Source organism: Ornithorhynchus anatinus, chromosome 1 (genome assembly GCF_004115215.2).
Source record: "Ornithorhynchus anatinus isolate Pmale09 chromosome 1, mOrnAna1.pri.v4, whole genome shotgun sequence".
Lineage (NCBI taxonomy): Eukaryota > Metazoa > Chordata > Mammalia > Monotremata > Ornithorhynchidae > Ornithorhynchus > Ornithorhynchus anatinus.
This window is the reverse complement of record NC_041728.1, coordinates 86,695,233-86,722,829: the sequence shown is the minus strand read 5'-3', so window position 1 is coordinate 86,722,829 and position 27,597 is coordinate 86,695,233. Positions and strand designations below refer to the sequence as shown.

Below are 27,597 nucleotides of genomic sequence, written 5' to 3'. Positions count from 1 at the left end.
GGTCACCCACGTCCCCCTTGCATTGTATGAGAGTTGATGCCTAAAATTGAATGTATTTCAAATTTAATGTCCTATTTGATAGTGTACCTAATAACCTCTGGTATGCTTACGGTTTTTTAAAAATGTATTTGAATAGGTAGAATATCTTGTCTGGAGGAAGAAGTAAAAACTGGGAAAAGCTCTGTAGCAAAATTGGAAATGGAGAAGAGGCAACTACAGGAGAGATTTACAGATTTGGAAAAAGTAAGTGCTTAATAAGAAGTTTTCTCTGTTATTTTCATGTGGCAGGACATACTTATAAAATTACTGATAACAATAGTCCAATTGCTTATAAATTATTGGAAAAGTATTTTGTGGGAAACGTGTGTGACATCACCAGATACACTGTACTGGTGATGTGCCCAGACAGCTGACAGTCACAAGTATTATGTCTTGGTTTTAATAATCACTGTCTCTTGCAGTAGAATTCTAATTTTGTGTGGTTTCAGGTATTACCTTCTTTCCAAAATTGTCCATAAAAAGTTATAACACAAATTTGGTATTGTGAGCATTGAACATTAAATCTTTGACACGATGTAGGGGGTTAGATTATTAAACCTTTTATTTGTACAACACAGAACATGACTTTAAATTTGTAAGTCTGTATTAGTATGATTATCATAAAGCAGTGAACAGTTTTGATTTTTTTAAAATATGTGAAATGTAGGCCCCCTTGGGGTTGTTTGGTTTGTTGGGTTTTTTGACATTTATTTTTCAAATGTTTTTAATAGGAAAAGAGCAATATGGAGATAGACATGACATACAAATTGAAAGTTATACAGCAGAGCCTGGAACAGGAAGAAGCTGAACATAAAGCCACAAAAGCCCGGTTAGCAGATAAGAATAAGATCTATGAATCTATTGAGGAGGCCAAGTCAGAAGCCATGAAAGGTATACATTTTATAGTGTGTAATGATAAATGAGTCGATTTTCAACTGTCTGAAGAGCTGTGGACCACTCAAAACCTAAAGTTAAAATGAAAAAGAGTATATGTTAAAATCTTGCCAAAATGAACTGAAAAGACACCTGGACCAAGAGAGATCTTGAAACATCTGTCCCTAGTGATTTTTGAAAAGTTTAGCTAGACAAAAATCTGTTTGGATGGTTTGGGCATTCGCCTGCCTGGTTAGTGGAGTTGCACCATATATTTCACCAAGGTCCGTCCCTGTGCCATGATTCTGAAATATGAGTACTCTGTATAGTTTATCTCCAGGTTCTGGTGGACAGAGAGCATCTGAAAGTGAGATGGGTAGTAAAAGAATGGTAAGAGTACCTTGGGTGAAAAATTGTTGAGCATTCAGCTTTGTGACACTCTGCAGTTAGGAGCAGGAGAGGAGAGATTGTTTTCATTTGAATAAACAGTAAGCTGGGAATTTTTTCTATTAATGCTAAATGTAAAATTCTATTTTTAGAACCCTTAAATTGGAATAATCATCCTGCTGCTAAGGAAACAAGACAATCATTACATGAAATTTTGACCGGATGTGGCATAATGTCTCACCATGTGTCTTGCTTGTGGCTAAGTGAATACAGTGTTTGAATAATGAAAAAAATATGTTCCTTAACTTTCCAGTGCAGCTCATAGTATAAATGCCTTGAGGACAGGGATTGTCTTTTTCTCTATTGACCTCTCCCCAGTACATACTAAAGTGCTATGTGCACAGTAGGCTCTCAGGAGTAGTAGTAATAGTATTGATTTATTTATAAAAGCACCCTAGAGTTTCTCAGTTTTGGGATATAGTTCTCAGCAGCAAAATATTTGGCCCAGTTTTTATATGTTAAAGGGTAATGGCAATTAATAAATTGGCTTTGGTTGTTACTGATGGGCAAAACTTTGAAAGAGATAGCACTTGAGTTCTAATGGGTTGTTAATGCCTTTATCATGAGCCCAGTTCTTCCACTGCCTAAAGGTATGCCTTTAGTCACCAGGAACAGAGGTGCAATTTTTGCTTGCAGAGGTGACCTTGTATTGGAGAAAAATAAGGGAGGTAGATGAAAAGACTCAACAGCATAAGACAAGACAAGATGAAAAGAAGAGCGGAAGGTGAAAGAAGGGAGGGGAAGAAATGAGGGAGTGGGGAAAAAAGGGGGGAAAAGAACGAATCAGAAGAGGGTACTTACTGTCCACTGCCTTGCTTTGTGCTGCCTCAGATGCCCCAACAACTCAGTTTGTCTGGTGTAGTGTAGAAATGGTCTGCAGGGGACAGGTGGCACTGAACTTGGAAGCAGCATGACTACTGAGCTTACTAGGCCCATGCAGATTGAACAGGTGCCATAGTGGCTGCAGAGCCCCACTATGCCAGCTGTTTGAGTGGGCTGGGATGCCGACTCACTCCCGCAGTGGGCTCCAGGCTGGTGGTGACAGGGCTTTCCCAAGGGCAAGGCAAACCCACTAGTGCTGGAATCAAATTGACTGACCAGGGGTTGAAAAGTGGAGTCCACACTTCAACTCCGTGCCAAAATGATGCAAAGGGACAGGCTACCAAGGCTTCCCACCCTGCCCTGGGAGCTGTGGAGGTGAAGCTAATTGATTTGTTTTCTTGGTTCCAGTCCCATAGGGGCGAGCCCCACCTTGTCTCTGTGGAACTGGCACCCTTACCTCATAAGCACTCTGGAAGAAGCATCCATTCTTTCAGGCCTTGAGCACTCAGAAGGCTCAATTAGTTGTAAGAACAGAGATGGTTAGCTTATTAAAATTCAATTGGCCTATTGTTTTAATCAGTGGTGGGTGTTTATTTTTATAGAAATGGAGAAGAAACTCTTGGAAGAAAGAACTTTAAAACAGAAAGTTGAAAACCTTTTGTTGGAAGCTGAAAAAAGATGTTCTATGTTGGACTGTGATCTCAAACAGTCACAACAGAAAATAAATGAGCTTCTTAAGCAGAAGGATAAACTAAATGAGGATGTAAGTAGAACTTTTATAAGCAATCTGAATCGGGAATGTAAATCATTTAAAAATGCCCTCTATTTTTGCCTTCTAATGAACTATGTCATGCTAGCAGAAGGACCTGTGCTGGTTTGGGTGTGAAAAAGATGTAGATGAGAAGAGAAAGATTACGACTGTGAGCCCTGTGAGGGCTGTGGACTGTGTCCAACCTGATTAACTTGCATCTACCCCAGCACTAGTACAGTGCCTGGCACATACTAAGGGCTTAACAAGTACCATAAAAAAAGAGTAGTCAAGGACTCACACAACTCAGATACATAACCAAACACTCAATCAGATGCATTGACACACAGAGACTGATCTCTACACCCAACAGCAGAGGCAAAAGAAGGTAATTAAAACAGCAGCTGGGTGCAGCCATCTCAGTTGGATGCCTGGAATTTCTGGCATGAGACCCAAAAGAACCAACAAAGGCAGGAAATGAGGCACTCAGCGACTGGGGCACTTGGCTGTTGTTTCACTTACCTTCTCCTGCTGCTTTTCCCCATTTCTTCAACTTTGGTGTTGACAAATATATGATTCCTTCTGAGTGTTACTTCGGCTGCAGCTGCACTTTGAGCAGAGAAGTCCTGTGATCAGCCCTCTGTCCCTCTGTAGGCTTAAGTATGTGATGCTTGTATAGGAAACAAGAAGAAACCCAGTTAACCAGTCCCCCACTTTAGGGCCATTTTGCCAGCAGTCCCACTCTTCCAGAAGGCAAGCTTGAAGCAGTTATGGAGCAGCATTTGGGCAGTGGAGGAATCTGACAGATGTATGTGTGCCTTTTCCTCTCATGCCTTTCTAATTGCCTCCTGAGTTACAGATATATCCGACAATCACTCTCCCTGTCTTTGAAGCCTTCTTAAAAGCTCATCTCCTCCAACAGGCCTTCTCCAACTTAGTCATAATTTCCTCATCTCCCACTCCCTTCTGCATCACCTTTGCACCTGGATTTGCTCCATTTATTCACCCCTCCTCAACCCCACAGCACTTATGTGCATATCCATAATTTATATTAATGTCCGTCTCCCCCTCTAGACTGTAAGCTCATTGTGGGCAGGGAACATATCTACCAACTCTGCTATATTGCATTCTCCCAAGCACTTAGTACAGCACTGTGCACACAATAAGCACTCAATAAATACCACTGATTGAGCAATCTCTGGACCAAATGAACTGAGTTGGTATACCAGGCAATAACACTTGCAATTTTATCTAATCTGTTTAGAGAAGTGTATTTCATGTTCAAAGATAGGACCACTGACAAGTGAAATATCTCGTAAAACTTTCTGAATACTGTTGGCATTTCAGGCTGATCTTTTTGGAGGGTTTTTTTGTTTCATTAGTTGGCTTCAGGATGACATTTTTCTGAATTTTTTTCCTACGTTCTCACAAATACAAAAATAGCTTCTACTGTGGAATGTGAAGTTATGCACAATCGAAAGGAAAAATCTTTGTTGTTTCTCTTGATATGTCATGAGTGTTATTGCTGTCAGTGTGGTGTGAGAAGTGGTTTTGTTTCATTCTTTCAATATGCTGAGGAAATCATTTGTTTATCAGGTTAAGAACTTGACATTAAAAATAGAGCAAGAAACACAGAAGCGTTGTCTTACACAAAATGACCTGAAAATGCAAACGCAGCAGGTCAACACGTTGAAAATGTCAGAGAAACAGATAAAACAAGAAAATAACCATCTGATTGAAATAAAATTGAGCTTGGAAAAGCAAAATGGCGAGCTTCGCAAGTAAGTAAATTTTAGTTTGCCTGAAACCTTGTTATTAGAATCATTCCATTTTATCCCCTCAGATTGGGGAAACAACCTTCAGGCTGTTTGGCATTTTTAACGAAAAGTCAAATTTAAAATGTGTTCTGACTTACTTCCTTTATCTCTAATCATGTAATCAGATAATACCGTGACATTGTCAGGCTCTCCAATCAGCCGGTGGTTCACTTAGTTCTCCGCCCTTGGAGAATAACAGGGTGACCTTGGAGATTCCAGGAGGTTAGCGTTAGGTTCATTCTACCTTGTGTTCAGTTCAGCCTTGGTTTTGTATCAAGGATCTGAGAAACAAGCTGAACCGGACGTAGGCTTGGTCTTGCGTGGCTCAGTGGAAAAAGCACGGGCTTTGGAGTCAGGGCTCATGAGTTCGAATCCCAGCTCTGCCACTTGTCGGCTGTGTGACTGTGGGCAAGTCACTTAACTTCTCTGTGCCTCAGTTCCCTCATCTGTAAAATGGGGATTGAAACTGTGAGCCCCACGTGGGACAACCTGATTCCCCTATGTCTACCCCAGCGCTTAGAACAGTGCTCGGCACATAGTAAGCGCTTAACAAATACCAACATTATTATGTACTTCACGGTGTGCCTAGTTGCCTCTCTGGCTTGGTGGGATTATAGTTCAGCAGCCGAAGAGACTACTGCACGTGCATGTGATGTCCTGGCAGAAGTAAGGTCCGAGCCACATGCATTTTTGGTTCACACTCCTTTGTAGTCTGATGAACCATCACTGTATTGAGCCTGAACTAAGCTTTTGGAGCCCAGCCTGATTTGGCCTATTCTAACTCTTCTGTATGATCTTGAGACCTGCTAAACAAATCTTTCCTGTGAAAGCTGGGCAGAGGATCTCTAAGCACCAAGATGCAGCTGATAAATGGAATTGAACCTGGGCTACTATGGACAGGAGTTGGCTTTCTGGGGACCTTAGGACTTGCTTAAAGTAAACCTGAACTCCTGATGTGGTCTTGTCCTTCAAGCCCACATCATTACAAGAGTTAACTCGACTTTGATCACAGTTTTAGACTGTAAGTTCCTTAGGGAATGTGTTCACCAACTCTATTATACTCTCCCAAGCATTTAGTACAGTGTTCTGCCCTCAGTAAGTGCTCAATAAATACCACTGATTGGTTAAGAAGGCTTTTGTTTTCCAGAGCTAAAAGCATAATCGCTTAATTTCAGACCAGTAAGAGGCATTGTTCAACTGCTTTGCACATGGGTAAGAGTGACCAGTGTAATTTCCTAATGATGCTAATGATGTTTTAGCTTTGACTACAAAATTATTGTCTTAATATCATTGTAGAGAACGGCAAGATGCGGATGGGCAGATGAAAGAGCTCCAAGATCAACTTGAAGCTGAGCAATATTTTTCGGTAAGTAATAGATCATTTAATTTGAATAGTAATGATTTGGAATGGGTAGAACATGCCTTTCTCATTTAGGAAACTGCAGCATTTCCAAATTACTAAAAAGGCTTTCCTGAGGAATATAATAGGGTCTGAGTTTATGGCAAAGAAATTATCAGTAGTTCAGAAACCCCAGGTAAATAAAATATTTCAGGTTGTCACCCTGACTAGTCTTAAATGTGAAGAAAGATTTAATTCAGGAATAGATTATTCCTGTGTTTTTCCCCCCCTTAATATTTCGTCCTCCTGTGTTTACTTTAGACTCTATACAAAACACAAGTTCGGGAACTTAAAGAAGAATGTGAAGAGAAGATCAAGCTTTGTAAAGAGATGCAGCAGAAGATTCAGGAATTGCAAGATGAGAAGTGAGATGAATTAATAATTATTGTTATTTTCGGTTTACGAAATCAGGTAGAAAAGCAGACGTAGACAAAATTAAGGCACAGAAGACATAGTGTGTATAGGGCACTGCCTCTTGAACATATCTTTGTCTCTGAATTCTAGGGACTCCTTGGCTGCACAGCTTGAGATCACCCTGACCAAAGCTGATTCAGAGCAGCTGGCTCGTTCCATTGCTGAAGAACAGTACTCCGATTTGGAAAAGGAGAAGATCATGAAAGAGCTGGAGATCAAAGAGATGATGGCAAGACACAAGCAGGAGCTTACTGAGAAAGATGCCACCATAGGATCTGTAAGAGACAGTTTTATAAGCTAGTAATTCAGTTGCTTTTTAATGAATTGTGTTGCCAGACAAGTGTGAAATATGATTCTAAGGCAAGGATAAGGTAGAGGTTTTAGGGGCTATTCAGAGTGTAAGGACTTAGTGATGGTGATGATTGTGCCAGTAAGAGGCTCTCCCTCCTACTAAGACTGTAAACCTAATGTGGGACAGGGTCTATCTGACCTGATTATCCCCCAGTGCTTAATACAGAGCATGGAATGTAGTTAATATGTAACAAATATTATTATTATGAATAACTTTCTACATTTAGCACTTACTGGGGTGAGTACTGTGGTAAGCTCTGGAGAAAGTACAACTAGTCTGCTCAGTCTGAAAAAGGAAAAGTTTTAAATGGGGGAGCTATTAAGAAACACAGAATTCAGTGTTGAAGAACGTTACATGGGAAAACAACTCTTGGAGAGGGATTCCTTAGGAGCCTGACTGCTCCAAGTCACAGCCCTTGAATAAGAATAATAATAAAATAATTATGGTACTTGTTAAGCACTTACTATCTAAACTCTGGGGTAGATACAAGTTAATCCGGTTGGTAACAGTCCCTGTCCCACACTGGGCTCACACTCTTAATCCATTTTACAGATGAGGCAACTGAAACACAGAGAACTGAAATGACTTGTCCCAGTCATAAAGCAGACTTGTGGTGGATCTGGGATTAGAACCCATGACCGTCTGACTCCCAGGCTCTGCTCTACTGACTAAGCCAACCTGCTTCTCCCTGTGGCCTAGAGGAAAGAGCATGGGCCTGGGAGTCAGAGAACTCATTTTTTTTTTGTGGTAATTGAGCACTTACTTTATTCCGCATGCTTTACTAAGTACTGGGGTAGGTATAAGATAATTAGGTTTGACACAGTTCTTGTCCCACATGGGGCCCTCAGTCTTAATCACCATTTTCCAGATGAGCTGTCTAAGGTCCAGAGAAGTTAAACGACTTGTCGTCGGTCACACAGCAGACAAGTGGTGGACCTAGAATTAGAACCCAGGTTCCTCCCAGGTCTGTGCTCTTTCCACTAGGCCACTCTTTTTCTTACTGGGTTCTAATCCCAGCTCCTCCACATACCTGCTGTGTGACCCTGGACAAGTCACTTGACTTCAGTTCCCTCATCTGCAAAATGGAATTCAGTGCCTGTTCTCCCTCCTGCTTAGACTGTGAGCCCTATGTGGGACCTGATTAACTTGCATCTACCCCGCCGTTAGCACAGTGCTTGGCACATAGTAAGTGCTTAACAAATACCTCTGTTATTATTATTATTATTATTATTTTTAGGAACAATGGATTTTCAGAGCCCTTTCCTCAAGCTCATTTGATAACAAACCGTGAATCTTTTGTGTTTGGGGAGTTCAAAATTTGTGTAGCTCCTGTGTGTTTGTTTTACGAAAGACTGGGATTGCAACTCCTGAGAGCATTTGAAGGTTTAAGCACTTCCACTCTACCCTACTCTTATATTTGTAGCCAAGAGGGAAGGGTCTCAGTGGCCCAGAGCTCCAGTGGCTCGGTGTCAAGTTGCTCAACTGAAGTTAGGACTGAGACCTAGAACTCACCTTATGAGGGCTCCCCAGCAATGGTCAGTCAAAGCTCCAGGAAGAGCAACTTAAAGTAAAAGTTAAGGGCTCAGGTAGGAGGAGACATGGCATTGAAAATAAAAACTAAGAATACTAATGATTTGTATTTCTTTACTGGGTTTGCACCTTTAAGGCAACTCTGCCTCCACTATAGTGATGCTTTGTGCATGAGAGAGAGGGGGCGGTTAAGACGATGCTGGGTAACAAGGTAGGGAAGCAGTGTGGGCAAAGAGCATGGGCCTGGGAGTCGGAGGGCCTGGGTTCTAATCCTGAACCACCCACTCATTTGCTCTGTGTCTGTGGGCAAGTCATTTTACTTCTCTGTGACTCAGTTTCCTCATCTGAAAATGGGTATTAAAGACTGTGAACCGAACGTGGGACATGGACTATGTCCAGCCTGATTAGCTTGTTTCTACGTATAGTAAGTGCTTAACAAATACCATTTAAAAAATGGATTCAACTTTGAACTGACGGGAACTAGGAAAGGAAAATTTAGTAGACATTCTTCAGGATACAGAATAGAGTGATTGCTGATTCAATCTGTCCATGGCCCTATTGCTGTTAAACCAAAAAGACTTGCTATCTTGGCCTTACTTACTGAAATCAATATGAGGGCAATGTGTATTGAATTTAAAAAAAAAAAAAAACTGATGTGAAGCTATTTTTGGCAATATACCCTTTCTATTATTAATACTCAGAAAAGTTCTACGAGCCTGATCAAACCAGCAGTAGTATTTGTGTAAAGAACTCTTGAAATCTTTTGCTGTCAAATATTTATTTTAGGGCCTGCTTTTCAAGAATACTTGTGTATTACTGATATTTATTCACCTAGCATTACCTACATCTTAAATATGTTGGCTGTATTTGTTTAGTAGCAGTTTCGGTTTTTGTCTTCCGTTAAGAACCTGAGGCTATTTTCAGGGGGTGGGTAAGAAAATTAACGTCTTGAGTTAACACTTTAATGGGGAAACAAATATTCAACAGCAAGTATAAACATATTCCGTTTAGCATATGGAGCTGGAGAGATTGTTTGGAGATATTAAGCTTGAGGTATTAATGGAAAATCGAAGAGGAGATGCCCTGGAGACAGGAAAAAATTGAGATGAGAAGGATGGGAAGGAAGGGAGCTCTTGGAGATGTAGATTGAAATCTATGTGAGCAGAAAGAAGAGTGAATCAATCAGTCAGTAGTTTATTAAGCACATACTGTGTGCAGAGCACACTACTAAAGCATTTGAGAGAGTACAATACAATATGTTGGTAGACATCTTCCCTGCTCACCAGGAGCTTACAGTCTAGAGGGTGAGACAGACATTAAATTATGGATATGTACCTAAGAGCTGTGGGGCTGAGGGTACAGGGATTATCAAATACTTAAATCCAAGTGCTTAGGTAATGCAAAAGGAGAAGGAATAGGGGAAATAAGGAGGACTTAGTCGGGGAAGGCCTCTTGGAGGACGTGAGATTTTATTAAGGTTTGGAAGGTGGGGAGAGTGGTGGTCTGTCGGATATGAAAGGGAAAGGACTTCTAGGCCAGAGGGAGAATGAGGTCACGATGTCATCAGTGAGATAGACAAGATGGAGGTACATTAAGTAGGTTGGCATTAGAGAAGCAAAGTGTGCAGGCTGGCTTGTAGCAGGAAATCGGTGAGGTAAAAAGGAGAGGGTGAGCTGGTTGAGTGATTTAAAACTAATAGTAAGGAGCTTCCGTTTAATGTGGAGGTGGATGACCAATTGTTAGAGGTTTTTGAGTAGTGGGGAGTCATGAACTGAACATTTTTCTTCAGAAAACTGATCCAGTAATGACTGGAGTAGAGGGAGTCTGAAGGAAGGGGAGGTCAGTGAGGAGGCTGGTATAGTAATCAAGGGAAGATATAAGTGCTTGGATCAGCATAGTAGCAGTTTGGATAGAGAAGAGAAGGTGAATTTTAGCAGGGGTTTGCAAAAGTAGAACCGACAGATTGAATGTGCTGGTTGAATGAAAGCAATGAGTCGAGGATAATGCCAACGATACAGGCTTATGAAACAGGATGATGTTGTCTACAGTAATAGGAAAGACAAGGAGGACGGGGTTTGGATGGGAAGATGACTTCTGTTTTGGACATGTTAAAGTTTGAGGTGTCATTGGGACCCATCCAAGTAGTTATGTCCTGAAACCAGGAGGAAAGCAGGTCAGGGCTGGAGAGGTAAATTTGACTAATAAGAGCTAGGAACCCAGATTCGAGATTTGAGGGATCTGAGATACTTTGAGAAGACAGTGGTCGATAATGGATATGGAGAAGGCAGCCTCTGTATATTTTTCAAAAGCTCAGTTGAAAAAAATGAAGCAAGAAAGTAATAGTTATCAGTGGACACCCAAAAACATCAAAGGAAACAAAGTTTTGCAGTGTGATTTGAAAGGGCATGTGAGCCTTGCTTGAAAGAATGAGATAACAATTTTTGCAAGTAGTAAGAGGGATGGAGGAAAAAAGTAAATGCTAAGCACCGCATGTGCCATGAGCCACTTGCTATTTCTCTTGTTTGATAAGGTAATCAAAAGCAACAATAGTTGGAGCACTTAGTATAGTGCTCTGCACACAGTTAAGAACTTACAGGAAGAAAAAATGTGATTTTGGCAACAGTCTAAAAATGATCAATCCTGTGGTGTTAATCAGTATTCTGTTTATTGATTTTCTTATTTTTGTAGCTTGAAGAAGCCAATAGAACACTAACTAGTGATGTGGCTAATCTGGCAAATGAGAAAGAAGAATTGAATAACAAAGCGAAAGAAATCCAGGAACGTATGTAATCACTTAAAATCTTTCTGTTAATATGTATCTTATGCTTTAAGCTGTCTTTGCCCTAAGCAGCTTTTATAGATGCATTTTTATATTACAGAAATTTCAAGATTGAAAGATGAAGAAACAAGTGTATCCATTATTAAGGCACAATATGAGAAGCAACTGCTAAATGAAAGAACATTGAAAACACAGGTAGGTTATATCTAGGCCCTTCTTTGTAGTTCTTTGTGAGGACCAGGTCAGAGTCACAAAAGTTAATTTTGACGTACAGATTATGTGCTCACCTCGAGGAAATTTTTCCACTGTAAACTTGACAGACCCTCAACTGGAATTCAGCTTTCTTTTGTGTGTGAATTATTGATAGGTCGGGTAGGGTGAAGTATATCAATTGTCTCTTTTGGGGCAGCAGGGGCAGAAATAGGGAAGCATCATGATGGAGTGGAAAGAATCTGGCCATGGGAGTTAGAGGACTTGAGTTCTAATCCCATTTCTTCCAGTTGCTTACTATGTGACCTCAGGCAAGTCACTTCACTTCTTTGCCTCAGCCTCTTCAACTGTAAAATGGGAATTCAATAGCCTCTTCTCCCTTCTATTTAGACTGTGAACCTCATCCTGTACAGGGACTGTGTACAATCTAATTAACATGTACCTTCCCCAGTGCTTAGAGGAGTGCTCGACACATAGTAAGCACTGGACAAATATCTTAAAAAAATAGATTGGTCAAGGCTAGCCGCACTGGTGCTTTCTCCATTTACGGATTTCTTTGAGCTGAATTAGCTGCACCAGGAGCTGCTGGAGGTACCTATCCAGTTTTCTCTGCCCCAACTCTGCCCACCCTTCTGGAGCATATTTTGTGCTCTGTCTTTAGAAGAGCATTGGTGGTATGCTAAACCCCTCCAAAACAGGGAACATAAAGGCAAGTAACTAGATGATGTTTGTATCTCCTCTTTCCCCAATCCTAGCGGACACCCCAAAGCCAACTTTTCAAAACAGAAACTACAGTGCAGGCTCCATACACTGAAGTTTGTGGGTTTGAAAAGTTAGTTATATCATGTACACTTATTGTGTAACACAGTGAAGCTAAGAAAATGGCAAAGAAAGATTCCAAAGTCATTCATCCTGTATCTACCCCAGCACTTAGTACAGTGCCTGGCACATAGTAAGTGCTTAACAAATACCATTATTATTATTATTATTATTATTATTATTTTCTCAACCCTGCCTCTGTTGTTCCCCTCAATCCCCTGCCCATGCAATTTTGGGGAAGTAGTGAGAAGTAGCCTTCAGACAGTGTTCTCCTTTGTGGGTTTCAAATTTGAAAAGGTGAGAATTTAGCAGGACATAGGCAAGGAGTGCCAGGCAATGGCAGTAAACACATCATACTTGAAATGGCTGAAGAACGCTGTTATTTGCTGGGGGCTGAGATGGGGGTGTTTGGAGTAGGGTCCCCTTAGGGATAGGTTGCAGAAAAACTCAACGTGATATATTTTAATTTTTTTCATTTTTAGGCTGTGAATAAATTGGCTGAGATCATGAATCGGAAGGATCCTGTCAAACGTGGTGCTGACACTGATGTGAGGAGGAAAGAGAAGGAGAATAGAAAGCTGCACATGGAACTTAAATCTGAACGTGAAAAGTTAACTCAGATGATGATCAAATATCAGAAGGAGATGAATGAAATGCAGGCCGTAAGGACCCTTTTGCAGAAATTAAATGGATGATATTTTCCTTAGCAATTGATTTTTGGGAAGTAGATTGCTCATTTTCAGTATTTTTGTGTGGAAAAAATTTGCTCCCAACATGCAGAATGAAATAACATTTTGGTTTCTGTTTTCTCAGAGAGTAGCATGTCTCTCCCTTCACTGTCCCATGACTAATATTTATGTTTTCATCTGTTGCTGAAGCTGTCCTTGGAGCATCGGGCTTAAAAAGAACATAAATAAGTAAATTCTGTCCATTCCACAACATCTGATCTTCACATGCAACATTTCCTTTTTATAGCAAATAGCCGAAGAAAGCCAGATCCGGATCGAGTTGCAGATGACCCTGGACAGCAAGGACAGTGACATCGAACAGCTGCGCTCCCAGCTTCAGACCATACACATTGGCCTGGATAGCTCCAGTATTGGCAGCGGACCAGGAGAGGCAGAGGCGGATGATGGCTTCCCAGGTACGTCTGTGGGCAGGGCTTTGAATCACCTCAGCGAGAGGGCTTTGGCAGTAGAAATGAAATCCTAAAGTTCATTGCTTTCAAATCCTTTGAGCCATTTCCAGAATTCACTGCAGAATACTTTTTAAAAAAATTTATCTGGGGAAACTGGGGACCGTGGTGGGCTAGTGTTACTTGGCAATTGGTAAATCTAATTCAACTTCAACTGATCCCAAAGTTGCCTTTTATTTTTGTTTTTAGTAGTCCATTGTGTGACAAATGTAGGAACTAATTTTATTTTGACTTTCCTCAGTCTGATTTTCTGTTAATTTCTCTTTCTACACTCTTCCCTCCTTTTGCATCGCATCTTTAGTTCATATTACTCAGTCACATACTATGGAGTCCATGTCTTTCACCTACCAGCGCTCTTCCACCTCTCTCAATATTGCCACTAAGCCTTCTGGTTCTCACATGCTTCTCGACTCTGATTCTGACTCAGAGGAAGAATTCTTGTCTTGCGCACCCTTTTCTTCGGAATCTGATAGTGCAGGTGACATCCTGAAAACCATTTCAAAAATGCTCTCCCTATCTTCCTAACTTCGGGACTTTTGCAGTGTTTCCATGATACTAATAACATCCTACTGTTTTTCACTAACTTGCCGCATGCACATGGAAAGAATTATCTTGTGATTTTTAAAAACAGAACTACTCATGCAAGCTCACTCTTTTAGGAAAACTGCATTGCTGTGGCAATCAGGTGTTTTGTTTTACAAATGGATGATTTTTAACGCTTAGCCATGTAAAAAAAAATCGTAATTGGAGATGTAGTAAAATTGAGCTGGAAGTACAAAGTTTATGTGAATGTGGAAGTATTCTGCAACTTGAACTTATGTGAACTCAACTTTTATCTAGAATGATTTTGTTTTTTGGCTATTTTGCTAGTTAGCTTTATCTCCATTAACACTTGCCAGAATGAAGGAAGAAATAGAAGAGTGTATGTATGGTGTTTCGTAGGATTTCTGTGGGAACTTAGATAAACTAAAAAAGCATTTTTTTGCTATTTGTTATTCCTCAAAACACCAGTGCCTAATAACTTGTAGTGGCACTCAAGACACCAAGATGAGGAGGTGACTCTAGATGAATTTTGTTCAAACAGGAGCATGTAATAATAACCAGATAAGAGTGCTACTATGTTTATTACCACAAATTTTCTTTTAACCAGTAGCCTATTGCAACTACAGAACTTCAAACTGTGCCTTGACCTGAGAAAATAGAATTTGTGTTCAACAAAATCTCTTCTCTGGTGAACTGACCTGCCTTTTTGAGAAATGTTGCCCATGTGAGGATATCAGAATAACGAAACCTAGTGTCATGACCAGCAAGTTGTATTGAAAGTTAATTGTCTTGAAGAGGGGAAACCCCTAAGGTGGTAGTGGGTTTGCTTTTATGACTTGATGTTTTGGAGTTTTGGGGTTTTTTTACCTGGTTTCTTCCAGCTCCCACCTCCCACCCATACCCCTTGGGTTCACTAAGCCTAAAAGTTATTTAGATCAAAAAATTCAATGGAATTTTGAAAACTGAAAGTGGTTTATAAAGAACCTGGGTCTGGGAGTCAGAGTACCTGAGTCTTAATCCTGGCTCTGCCACTTGTATGTATGCTGGGTGACCTTGGGCAAGTCACGTAATCATATTTATTTGAGCATTTACTGTGAGCAGAGCACTGTACCAAGCTCTGGGGAGATTAACAAGCTCTTGAAAACTACAATATAATGGAGTTTTTTGACATGTCAGGGTTGATTGGTTTAGCACTATTATTTTTACATTGTAGAGAATGTTGACAGTTTAGCATGGAACATTGTAACTGAGAGAAAATTGCTTGTGCCCAGCGGGAAATTCACTGGAGTCAAAATAGGTGCACTGGTATAGTCAGGGTGGTGGTCTAAAAGTATGGCCAAGTTAGACTCCTCATGGTGGTTCATTTTTTCTAAGCCCACTGCTCTACAAGAAATGCATGATGCAACAATGACAAATTTTAGAATAACAGGATTGTAAGGAACCTCAAGAGGTTATCATGTCCTTCAGATACGATCACATTTAAACCATTCCAGACACATGAGACTGGAAAAAAGTATATTTTTTCATAAAATGAGTCTTTATTAAGTATATAAATTTAAAAAAAACTTTGGATAATTTGGTTTAAGTGCCTCATTTCAATTTTTTTCTTGATCTGGATAATTTTTATAAAGAATTGAATTACATTGTAGTGGAGTCATTTAAGTTCAAAATTATATTCTCCCAAACTGCCATATTTTGTTAAAACATAAGTTTTCTCTGGAGGAGAGTTTTGTATGGTCCCCATAATGAGGTATTTATCTATTTGGCCACATTTTGCAGTCTATTCCCAAGCAGAATCACAGGATAAGTCGTAAACTGCTCTTTGGTTTGTTCCTTGTAGAACTGCCAAAATATGATATACTCAAGTGAAATGAATGGGATTTTTGCCAGAGTAAAATATCACAGAAAATGGAAATTATCAATGTTTACAGAGTGCTTTTAATTTTTTTTGCACTAGAGTAGTGTCTCAGATTGGATGTTCACTGCAGGTAGATCCTTCATAATCAGCTAGTGTATATTTTGTTGAGATATTTTTAAGTGTATTCTTAATAATGATAGACCAAAATATAACTGCATGATGGTTTCAGAAAATTATTTCCTACATTGATGACTTTCTGTGTGTTAATTGTAGAATCAAGATTAGAGGGATGGCTTTCATTACCTGTACGAAATAACACTAAAAAGTTTGGATGGGTTAAAAAGGTAAGAAAACCCTCTTGGATAAATTAAACTCGCTTGTATCCAGAATATGGTTAGAGTTCAATTAAGTTTTTTCTCCAGGGTTGTAATCTCTTTGGGACTGACTTCTTCATAACATTTAGATGGTTTCCAGGTAATAGAGTAGGAAACTGATCTTAACTGACCGTAATTCAACTCAAGGAAAACTTGAATGAACTGTCTACTTAATAAACCAGCCTATTTTAAAATTAGGCTGGACTATCCTGGCTTGAAATATTAAAAACCAACATATAATATTTTGATTTGTCCATGTAGGTTTTTAAAACATTATTTTTCATTATAAATAATAAATCAATTGGCTTGAATTAAATATCAGTTTAGCAGAAGCATCCCTTTGGCCTTTTTCTGACATGTGGCTTTAATTTGTTGCTATACTGTTACCCTATTTTGTTGGTAAAGCCCTGATGGTGGGCCATTGAAAAGAGCACCAGGTTCTGGGAAAAAGGGGATCAGAGTTCTAGTTAAGGTTTTGCCTGCTGGGGCTAGGCCATCAGTTAAGTTTCTGGCCAAAGAACCACCTGTGGCATTCTATGAGTTGACTAGTAAAAAATAGCTGGCTAGCAGCGGCATTGTGGTAATGTCAAGCTGACTGGAAATGGGTTCTGCATGTTAGAACATCTGCATGCATTTCGCTAGGTGTTGCTTCCCTGTGTGCCTGTTTCCTCACTGCACTCTGTAGTCTGGTGGAAACATGGTGAGCAGAGAAAAGTGTGAGTACTGTCACTATTATCCTTTTCCCTGTGCAAGTTCTCAGTCCTGAAGTTTCAGGACAGAGGCTAATCCATCGTTCTTGACTGGAGATGCCGTAATTTTGACAGGTTCCTATTACATAAACACATAATTGTTTTGGGAGGCATATAACCAAAACGCATGTGAGTACAGTCAGTACTCTTGAATCTACATAATGGGGTGTCCAGACACCTTTGGAAAGTAATGTTGCCTGACCACAGGACAGCAGTGTTCTTGACTTGGTAGTTAGCTGGTCTTTATTCTTGGCTCATTCATTCATTCACTTGCGTTTATGGAGCGTTTAGTATGTGCAAAGCACTGTACTAAGCTCTGGGGAGAGTACATATAAAAACAGACACATTCCCTGCCCACAACAAGCTCACAGTGTAGAGGGGGAGGCAGACATTAATTTAATTAAATAAATAAATTGCAGATACATACATATGTTCTGTAGGGATGGGAGGAAATGTGAATGAAGGAGCAAGTAAGAGTGGCGCAGAAGGGAGTGAGAGAAGAGGAGAGGAGGGTTTAGTCAGGAAAGACTTCTTGAAGGAGCTGTGCCTTCAATAAGGCTCTGAAGTAGGGGAGAGCAATTATCTGTCTGCTTTGAGGAGGGAAGGTATTCCAGGTCAGAGGTAGGATGTGGGCGAAAGGTCTGTGGCGAGATAGATGGGATCGAGGTACAGTGAGAAGGTTAGCATAATTCAGTCTTCAGCCTCTGGTAGAGTAGTTTTGGTTTAGTGGACCCATCACTAGAAGCTGGACTCATTTCACGAAATTCCTTACTGCCTTCTAAGAGTTCCAGTTGATTTCAGTCAAAATGATAGTTCCAGGCTACTTAATCCCTCTAGACTAAGCTTGTTGTGGGCAGGGAATGTGTCTGTTTATTCTGGTATTGTACTCTCCCAAGTGCTTAGTACAGTGCTCTGCACACAGTAAGCACTCAATAAGTATGATTGAATGAATGAGTGAATTAAAACTATAAAAATATTTCTAAATCAAAGCATAATACTGCACTTAGTCATAGAATCACTAAACTCTCTTCTCTCTGACTCCTTGTTATTTCATTTTTATTGTATTTATTGATGCTGAATTGTATTGCCATAAAACGTGTTTATGGTGCAAACAAAGCAACTGTAACTAAGCCTGTAATAACATGGACTTCAATATTTGAATTCATGTTTTTTAACAGTATGTGATCGTAAGCAGTAAGAAGATTCTTTTCTATGACAGTGAACAAGATAAAGAACAATCTAATCCTTATATGGTATTAGATATAGAGTAAGTATTTTCAATTGTGTGTTTGGTAAATATTATGGATGGGAGTAGTCACCATTGTGACTTTTTAGATAAACAGATTGCTAGACTTTCTTAAAACTATTTTTATGGCTGTTGATGAAAATATATACCAGTAATTGGCTAGCATAAGTATCTTAAGGACTCATGAAAAATACAGCATTGCACACTGCAAAATGCAGGCATTCTTTAGTTTTCTGTTACATTTTGGAGGAGTTTGCTACACAGATTAAAGGGTGCAGACCAAATGAATCAGCCATTAATCAGTTTATGTGTTGTGTTTTGAAACTAAACTGATGAGTAAAAAGTAAAAGAATGTTGAGAATTTTGTTTGGGGAGTTTCTAAAAGCCATAGATGGAGGTTAAACAATTTATATGTTTGAAAGTAAGTTCTTAATATATTTTTATGTCTTAGAATATCAGATTCATCTAATTTATTCCTGACTTTTAAAAGCAGAAATTGTTTTTACTTATTTGAACTGCCCTAATCCTTAATTAAAACTGTTGCCTTTTGCAGCAAATTGTTCCATGTCCGTCCGGTCACACAGACAGATGTATATAGAGCAGATTCCAAAGAGATTCCAAGGATATTTCAGGTAAGAATGAAGTAATTTGATGCTCCGTGATATTCCAGTCACTCTCCCCATTTTTCATTTGCATTTTTGAAGTATTACTGTTGCTCTAGTGTTTTCAGGCTTGTGATTCTTCCTCCTTTCTGCTGAACCCCAATTTCTTACCCCTTTATTAAACTCTTTTAAATCTGCTCACTTCTTCTTTACTACCAGTCTGCTTATGGGAGATCAATCAGGAGTGTTTATTGAACACATATTGGTACAGATCCCTGTACTAAGGCCTTGACAGTGTACAACAGAGGGAAGAGCCACAATCCCTTCCCTCAAATAGTTTACAGTCTAATGGGGTGGTTACTAAAAAAAGAAACAAATAAAAAAGCAACCCAAAACTATTTCTGGCTTTCCTGGCTCCCACCTTAGCTTCGCCTAGGAAGCTCCAAGTGTCAATTTAAAAATCATCTTCATAGCCTACTTCCGTGATCATGTTACTGCTCACCTTTCAGAGGTTTCTACATTATCCTTCTTTAACCCCAAGGCCACTGCCTTCCCCTTCATCAGTACCTGTTTGACTTCTATCCCACTATCCTCTAAGTATTTTTCTACCCATGCCTTTTTTAATTAGCCATCTATCTGTTCAGAATTTAAGTCCACCCAACAGAGGCCATGTCTACAGTCAAATCTCAGTTCAATGAACATTCCACAAAGATTATTTTATATATTTTGAATGCACTATTGTATACATATTTTGTTTTGTTTATAACAAAAACAGTGGTACTTATTAAACGCTTACTATGTGCCAAGCACTGAATCAAGTGCTGGGTTAGATAGACGATAATCAGGTCGAACCCAGTCCCTACCCCATGTACGACTCACAGTCTAAGTAGGATGGAGAAGAGGTATTGAATCCCCATTTCACAGATGAGGAAACTGAGGCCCAGAGAAGTGAAGTGACTTGCCCAAGTTCAAACAGGCAAGTGACAGACCTGGGATTAGAACCCAGGTCCTCTGACTCCAGGCCCCTACTTTTTCCATTAGGCCATGCATCTTTGTCTTAGGTATCAGTAGGCATAAAGAATTTGTGTCACAACCTCTCTGTTCACTTTTTGTTAATGGGTAGTGAAATGTCCCAAAAGCAAGAGGTAAGAGGCTAAATTAGAGGGAGAAACCAAGGGTCTGCAAAATACACTACTGGGAGGAAGAGGACGATGCTAATGTTTATGGCTTCCTTCAGTTTTTGAATTGGGCTAGATGTCAATAATCCTAGAATCATATTGTCTCACTCCAGTAGGCAGCTGAATGATTAAAACCATTCTGAAAGTATGAGCATCTATTCTTTCTATAAAAATCTCCTGGGAATGAAACTACCCAGTGTCGTTTGGTTGTCTCTTCCAGTATTTTTTCCCTGCTTTAATTAAGGTCCATTTCCTCTTGTTCCTTGCTCAGGAATATTAAGAACTGGTCAGCTTCCTCCCCATAAAAATCTCTACATATAGTTCAAGACAGTTAAGGCAATCTTAGTCTTTTCTTCTCACGCTAAACGATTCCTTTAACCTTTCCTATTTGGACTCCAATGTTTCATTTCTTTATTCATTTCTGCGGCTCTTCTCTAGACCCTTTCCAGCTTCTTTCCATAATAATAACATTCAGCTAATAACATTTCTCATATGACCCTCTATAAAATGACTTAGATGTGTTTTTCTTTTCGATTCCAGAGCTTTACTGATAGAATTTTGCTTGTTGTAGAAAAATTATGGCTGCTTTTAATTAAGTAGATACTGTATGTTTGAAAAAGTCTAACTAATTAAGTCTATTTTGGCACTTCTAGATATTATATGCTAATGAAGGGGAAAGCAAGAAGGAGCAAGAATTTCCTGTGGAACCAGTGGGCGAAAAGTCTAACTGTATTTGCCACAAAGGACATGAATTTATACCCACTCTGTATCATTTTCCAACTAACTGTGAGGCTTGTATGAAGCCGCTCTGGCACATGTTTAAACCTCCTCCTGCTCTAGAGTGCCGTCGCTGCCATATCAAATGTCATAAAGATCACATGGATAAGAAGGAAGAGATTATAGCACCTTGCAAAGGTAAAAATACTGAGTATGTTCACGTTCACCCATTAATTACAGGACACAGTTGAGTTTTATAGAGCTCGGACACACAATTTGTTGATTTTGTTGTCCCCCTTGTACAATTGAATGTGTTCAGTTAAGCAGGTTTGCTTATGTTAATTGGGTTTCATTTTCCTATATTAATTTTAGTATATTATGATATTTCAACGGCAAAGAATCTACTACTATTAGCCAATTCTACAGAAGAACAGCAGAAGTGGGTTAGTCGGTTGGTGAAAAAGATACCCAAAAAACCTCCAGCACCAGACCCTTTTGCTCGATCATCTCCTAGAACTTCCATGAAGGTACAGCCAAACCAGTCTATTCGACGGCCAAGTCGACAGCTTCCTCCAAACAAACCAAGGTAACTCATAAAGAGACCACACCAAAGTCTTTAAGGCGTGGTTGGGGGACATCTTGTATTGCAACAATATTTTAGATAGTTTTCTTTTGAATTTTGCTTTTCCAAGGGACAGTTTTGAATATAAAATCTTCAGAAAATGATTTAAGAACATTGAGTTAGCTAATTAGCTATTAGAAATTCCTTTTTTACAATTAAGAATCTGTATTCACAAAAGGAACGTGATGTATCCTGGCAATTTTGTCATTTTTGAAACTAAATTTTAAAGTAATTTGTATTGCTAATATGTGTGTCTTTGAATGTTCTTTAGGGGCAGCTTTTGGCTCCATTATATTTTGGATCATCCAAGTTTTTGAAAATATTATATATAATCATCAGTATAGTTACATAATCAAAGCGGGATATCATGGAGAGGTTGAGGAAGTTGGATATCTGCAGAGCACTTGTTTGTAGGACATTATAAAGCTAAGCATTTCTGGTATTGACTTTATTTGGATTTACCCGCTTCAAAGTAGAGGGGGTTTTAAAAACTTACATTGACAGTTTTTCAGGATCCAGAAGAACTGTCATTTCTTTCACTGTTGAAGTCTGTGTCTCTCCTAAAGAGCATTTTACATTGGAAAATTTCCTTCTGCTGGACTCAGTTTGTGTTAGGTCACATCCTGTTATGTTCTTGCTATGTATTGGGAGAGTTAGTAGATATGGAATTTTTAAAAAATAAATATTAGGCTTCAACTGAAAGGGAAATATAACTCTTATGTTAGATAGTTATCTTCATTTCAGGAAGCCATTTTGTTCATTGAGTCAGAACATCAGTTTAAGAGTTTACGCCTTACTATATACAGTCTTGCTGGTGTCACAATCAGTTCCCATTCTAGCCATAAAAAAACAAATATGAAGAGAAGCTTCAAAACAATTTTCCAAAGGAAAAATAAAATTGAAAGCCTGTAGTCAAATTAGAATTGCCATTAAATAGAATCAAAATTTGGAATATTCCAGGTTTAGCACATCATAAAGTAAAGAGAAGATTTTTGGCTTAGGGATATGTTCATCAAGTGACAACACTTTTGTTGATACTCATTGTATGACTGTCTTCCGTTCAGCTATATGGCAGTAAATGTTAGCATTAAAACATAAAAACTCTTCTCTCTCTCTTATTTTCACAAGCAAAGCTTTCCTTCCTAATTTTAGCACTCTTTTTACATGTGCTTTTACATGATTAAACAGTACTTTTGCTACACTTACAGAAAAATCCAGCACCACCATTACATTTTTAACACCACATTTACTTTTCATTTCTATTACTAATTTTTTTTTTAGTTCTGGCCCTGCCCTTCGAATCATTCTTCACTGATTTTTCTGTACCATTTATCATAGCAACAGTAAGTAATAGGGATCGGCTTCCCATCCAGCATTGCATGTTGACAAAACTAATCATCACAAGCTACCTGTAAAATCCCTGGGGTGACTCTTTAATGTAAATGTGGAAAAAAATCCAAAATCCTCAAAATGAGTTTTACAGATGAAGATTAGATACATTAAAGTATTTGTCTCTCTGGATTTTATAGGTTCATGCATTCTTGGTTTAATTTCTTAACATAACTTTTCTTCATTACTAGCTTAGTTTTACTCACACATTTGTATTTGTAAATAATTCACTCGGACATTTTCTCGTCCAAAGCAATGGGTTAAGAGAATTCCACATCTTGGTAGAATTGTGTTCTCTAAAATGTAGATCTAATAATGCAACTTAGAGAGAGAGAGATTCAGCTATAATTCTGAGTTAGCTTTATATTAGATTTTAAAATTATGAAAGCCTCAGCAGAGAATGGCTAACTAAGTTGCTTCCAAAAACTTATTATGTTTGTTGTCCAAGAGGGGTCTTATTTTAAAAATCCAGTGAATCCCTAGCAAACTAGCTTTCATTTCACATGCTGTAGATTTACATATCTTTCAATGGAATGCATTTTTCTTCAACTAATACCTTTGTTACAGCTTAATGTGTAGTAAGCAAAAGTTCTACTCACATGCACCTTGTTATCATTTAAAATAATGTAGCTTCATAATAAGTTAAGAAACCTCCCCAAACTTGCCTCTTCATTGAAGAAAATAGCAGCTACTGAGTTCTTTCTTTTCTATACTCCAGAAAAGAATTAGAAGTTTTAATTGTTTTAAAAAAAAACGGAAAGCATATTTCTGTTGCTTTTAATTGTGGTGTTTTATTTTTGTTCCAAGGAAATTGTATCATATTTGGTACAAACTACTTGGAGCCACTTCCCGTTTTCTAGTTATAAAACCTTTCTTTTTTAACTGGATTCAAATGAGATGTGGTTGGATCATCAATGTATCCGATTTCTGTAGTTTTGTATTTTTCATTAAATAAGACTACAGGTTGTCAGCAGGCACTTTTTTAAGATTTCTGAAGTTTTAAGTAACAAATACGGTTACAATTTGGAGTGCCTAGTTACTTCAGTAAATGTGTTTTCAACCTCATCTTTATAAAGCAAATGTCTTGTCAGTGATAGTTTTTCAGAGGTAAAACATTAAATTTTCAAAGATTTGCCCTATGTAGTGTGAGAGAAAGGAGATCACAGTTGAAAAATTGTTCAATTGTAAAGAAAGCCTGTGAAAAATATAAGCCTACTCAATTTGGTAAGTGCACAACATAAACAGTTATCCCTCAGGTTGCATTTTTTAAAAAGCTCTGAATTATTTGTAAAAAAAAGCAAGCAACCTACCACTTTATCATTAAATAAAGCAGTGAACTTGGAGAGTAGAATTATTTTTATTTTCTTAAAGCTGTAGTGTTAATGTGGCAGGCCTCCATGGAGGTGGGATCAGTGGTCCATGATTAGGAGGGGGAGAGATCAGGAAAGGGAGAGAAAGTAAAGCAGAGAAGATAGTTGAGAGAGTCAGGCAGGATGAGACGCAAGCATGAGATAGCTGACCCCACACCCACCCACACATCCACACAGATGTTTCCTCCTAGACAGAGAGGGCAGGGTCAGACAGTAACAGTGGCTAGATGGAGAGGGGCCCCTCCCAACATCTGCCAAACAGCGGCTGGAAGGACAACAATGCTGCTGCTGCTGCTGCTGCTGCTGCTGCTGTAGTCTTAATTTTCCAGTGTGTGAACCTTGAAGAACAGCAGTATTCACCTCTCCATGCATTCACCCCTCCATCCCAGGACCATCAGTCAGTCAAAAGTACTCACTGAATGCCTCCTGAGTGAGGAGCACAAGCAGCATGGCTTAGTGGAAAGACCCCGAGCTTGGGAGTCAGAGGTCATGGGTTCTAATCTCGCCTCCGCCACTTGTCAGCTGTGTGACTGTGGACAAGTCACTTCACTTCTCTGTGCCTCAGTTATCTCATCTATAAAATGGGGATGAAGACTGTGAGCCCTACGTGGCACAAGCTGATTACCTTGTATCTACCCTTGGCTTGGCACATATTAAGCGCTTAACAAATACCAACATTTTTTTTTTTTAATTTTTTTTAGTAAACACTAGGGAGAAAACAGTAGAATTTAGTAGATTCGTGATTGTTGCCCTGAGTTTACAACCTAGCTTGATTAAATAAAACAGAGCAAATGGCAGGGAAGGGACACCTCAGCCATCTTATGTCCTAATGCCTGTCTCCCACTCTAGACTGTGAGCTCTTTGGGGTAGGGAATTGTTCTGTTTTTGATTATATTATACTCTCCCGAGCAGTTAGCACAGTGTTTTGCACACAGTAAGCGCTCAGTAAATATGATTGAACTGAAACAAACTACCTTATGTTGTGCTTCTCTGCTCTGGCAGAGTGTACTGGGCACCGCCATGTGCATGCCCAGATCATAATTTGACATCCTTGCTTTAGAGTTGTAGAGCATACCTATATTAAGCCTATATGAATAACCAACTTACAATTTTTGTAGGTTTTTTGAGTTGCTAATAAAATTATTTTTCTGTTTCTTAGGCTTCCATTTGAATCCACTAATGTCTACTGTCTCTAAACTACATTTTAGTTGTCCTTTTCCTCCTGATAATTCCAAACTGTTACTTTGTTTACTTCGTTTAGGAAATCATTCTTCATGGTTTTTGTCCACATTATGATTGTTGCCTTTCTGTTTCAACCTTAGGTTGGTTTCCTTTTTCCCCTCAAGCATATTTTTGGCTTTATTCCTTATTAACTTAAGTTGCTAGAGTCATATAATTTTGCTTGGCTTCCATATTATCGTACTTGTTCTAAACTGAGTTAGACAGTGGTCTGTTGATCCCCTGGATTTAGCCTCTAGAATTATGAGTCACACAAATAAGAGTAACCCATACAAATCATTGAAAAAAAAAAAAAAGGTCATGTGAGGCTATGTACATAAATTAGGGAAGCAGTGTGACAGTCGAAGGAGCACAGGCTTGGGAGTCAGGAGGAATCAGGTTCTAATTCTGGCTCTGCCACTCGTCTGCTGTGTGACTGTAGGCAAATCATTTCTCTGTGCCTTAGTTACCTCATCTGTAAAATGGGGATTAAGACTGTGAGCCCTATGTTAGATGGGGACTGTGTCCAACCTGATTAGCTTGTAATCTATTCCCAGCACAGTGCCTGGCACATAACGCTCAACAAATTCCATTAAAAAAAAAACATGAGCTCAGCTGTAAGGCTCAGAATTTTTCAAGGTGAATCCACAGCACTTTAACTTCTCCTTCCTTTGTCCTAGGGGAGTTAGATGTTGTTCAACACCTCCACCTCCTTCTGTAGGTTTTAGTTGTCTTCCTTCCTCAGGTCCTGCTAGGAAAGCAGCAACAACAGCACCAGAGATAGGCATTATTAAAAGAGGAGGGGTTATTTTTTGTCAGCAATTTGGATCTTTTCAGTGCCAGAAGAGAGCTGGTAACTCAGAATTTCTAGGCATGTTGTATATAGCAAAGACATAAAGCTTGGTTGAACTATTATATACCTTGGAAGCTCTTGATGTCTATACTCTTCCATGACATGATGACGGGATGTGCAGTATTCACTTTTTTCTGGATTTTGTAGGGCTTGGGCATCCTTTTTTAGGGGGGTTAAATTGAACTGCTAACAAAAAAACTTGATTGTTTAATAGTGATGCTTGGAGAAAGTGGACTGCCTCGCCCCAGTCTATTCTTTTAGGATTATACAGTGCCACTATCCTAATCTCACAAATCCATAACCTTGGCGTTCTCCTTGACTCATCAGTCTCAGTCAATCTACATATTCAATCTATCACCAAATCCTCTCTGTTTTATCTTCACAATATTGATAAAATCCACCCTTTCCACTTCATCCAAACTGCTACCATGCTGATCCAAGCACTTATCCTCCCCCACCTTGATTACTACATTTGCCTCCTCGCCAGCCTCCCTACCTCCTGTCCAATGTGTACTTTACTCTGCTGCATGTATCATTTTTCTAGGAATGCTGTGTATAGTGAAGACAGAAAGCTTGGTTGGGGTTCACATCAGCCACGGTGGGTGGTGGCAATGTGGGTGTGTGTGTCCCCGCCCACACGGGCCCGATCTGGGAGGGACGTGGCCCCTGGTCCCACCCCCTGGTCCCACCTCCAGGCCTGGCCCCGGCCCAGGCTGTTTGTTGCCTTCTTGTGGTTGCTATTGGCCTCCTCTCCCGTCCCTCCCACCCAGAATGCCTGTTTGACGTTCTCAGGCTCTCGGTCATTTCATGCTTTAGATTTGTGACTCTCCAGTCCATGGGGCTCAGTCACCCATATTCATCCCGTTGAAGTATGATAAAAATAATTAATTATGGTACTTGTTAAGCATTCACTATGTGCCGAGCACTGTTCTAAGTAGATACAAGTTAATAAGGTTGGACACAGTCCCTGTCCCACATGGGCTCACACTCTTAAATTGCCATTTAACAGATGAAATATCTGAGGCCCAGAGAAGTGAAGTGACTTGACCAAGGTTACAAAGCAGACAAGTGGTAGAGGCGGAATTAGAACCCAGGTCCTTCTGATTATCAGGCCTGTGCTCTGTCCACTAAGCCACGATGCTTCTCTGGGTGTCCTTAGTAAGTGTGCTTAGTAGGCTTACTTCATCTTCATTTCACCACAAAACTGTATAGGATATGCATAACTAGCAGTCTCTACATTTTAATATTTTAAGCAGTGAAAGACTCTTTTTCGTGAGCACTGGTTGTTGGTTCTAAGTAGGTTTCACTAACTGGTGGTTCGTGTAGTACCTGCAGCTATTCTGCACCATGGTTCAGTCAATTCCATTTGTTATAGGAATTAAAGAGAATGGTTTGTATTGTGCCGCTCCATAGTAATTGTGGTATTGGCTGAGC

General features: G+C 39.4%; 1 protein-coding gene across 1 annotated transcript in view; it reads left to right on the top strand.

Moving 5' to 3' along the window:
* ROCK2 (Rho associated coiled-coil containing protein kinase 2) overlaps window positions 1–27,597 on the top strand; it is a 139,600-nt gene that overhangs the window by 106,096 nt on the left and 5,907 nt on the right. Inside the window, exons 17-32 of the mRNA XM_029081096.2 lie at window positions 137–243; window positions 771–930; window positions 2,784–2,944; window positions 4,526–4,710; window positions 6,043–6,112; window positions 6,407–6,510; window positions 6,650–6,836; window positions 11,130–11,223; window positions 11,321–11,415; window positions 12,732–12,911; window positions 13,225–13,393; window positions 16,119–16,189; window positions 18,147–18,235; window positions 18,768–18,846; window positions 20,648–20,909; window positions 21,084–21,297. Of these exons, the coding sequence (XP_028936929.1) occupies window positions 137–243; window positions 771–930; window positions 2,784–2,944; window positions 4,526–4,710; window positions 6,043–6,112; window positions 6,407–6,510; window positions 6,650–6,836; window positions 11,130–11,223; window positions 11,321–11,415; window positions 12,732–12,911; window positions 13,225–13,393; window positions 16,119–16,189; window positions 18,147–18,235; window positions 18,768–18,846; window positions 20,648–20,909; window positions 21,084–21,297 (2,227 nt within the window). The remainder of the gene's footprint in view (window positions 1–136; window positions 244–770; window positions 931–2,783; window positions 2,945–4,525; window positions 4,711–6,042; window positions 6,113–6,406; window positions 6,511–6,649; window positions 6,837–11,129; window positions 11,224–11,320; window positions 11,416–12,731; window positions 12,912–13,224; window positions 13,394–16,118; window positions 16,190–18,146; window positions 18,236–18,767; window positions 18,847–20,647; window positions 20,910–21,083; window positions 21,298–27,597) is intronic.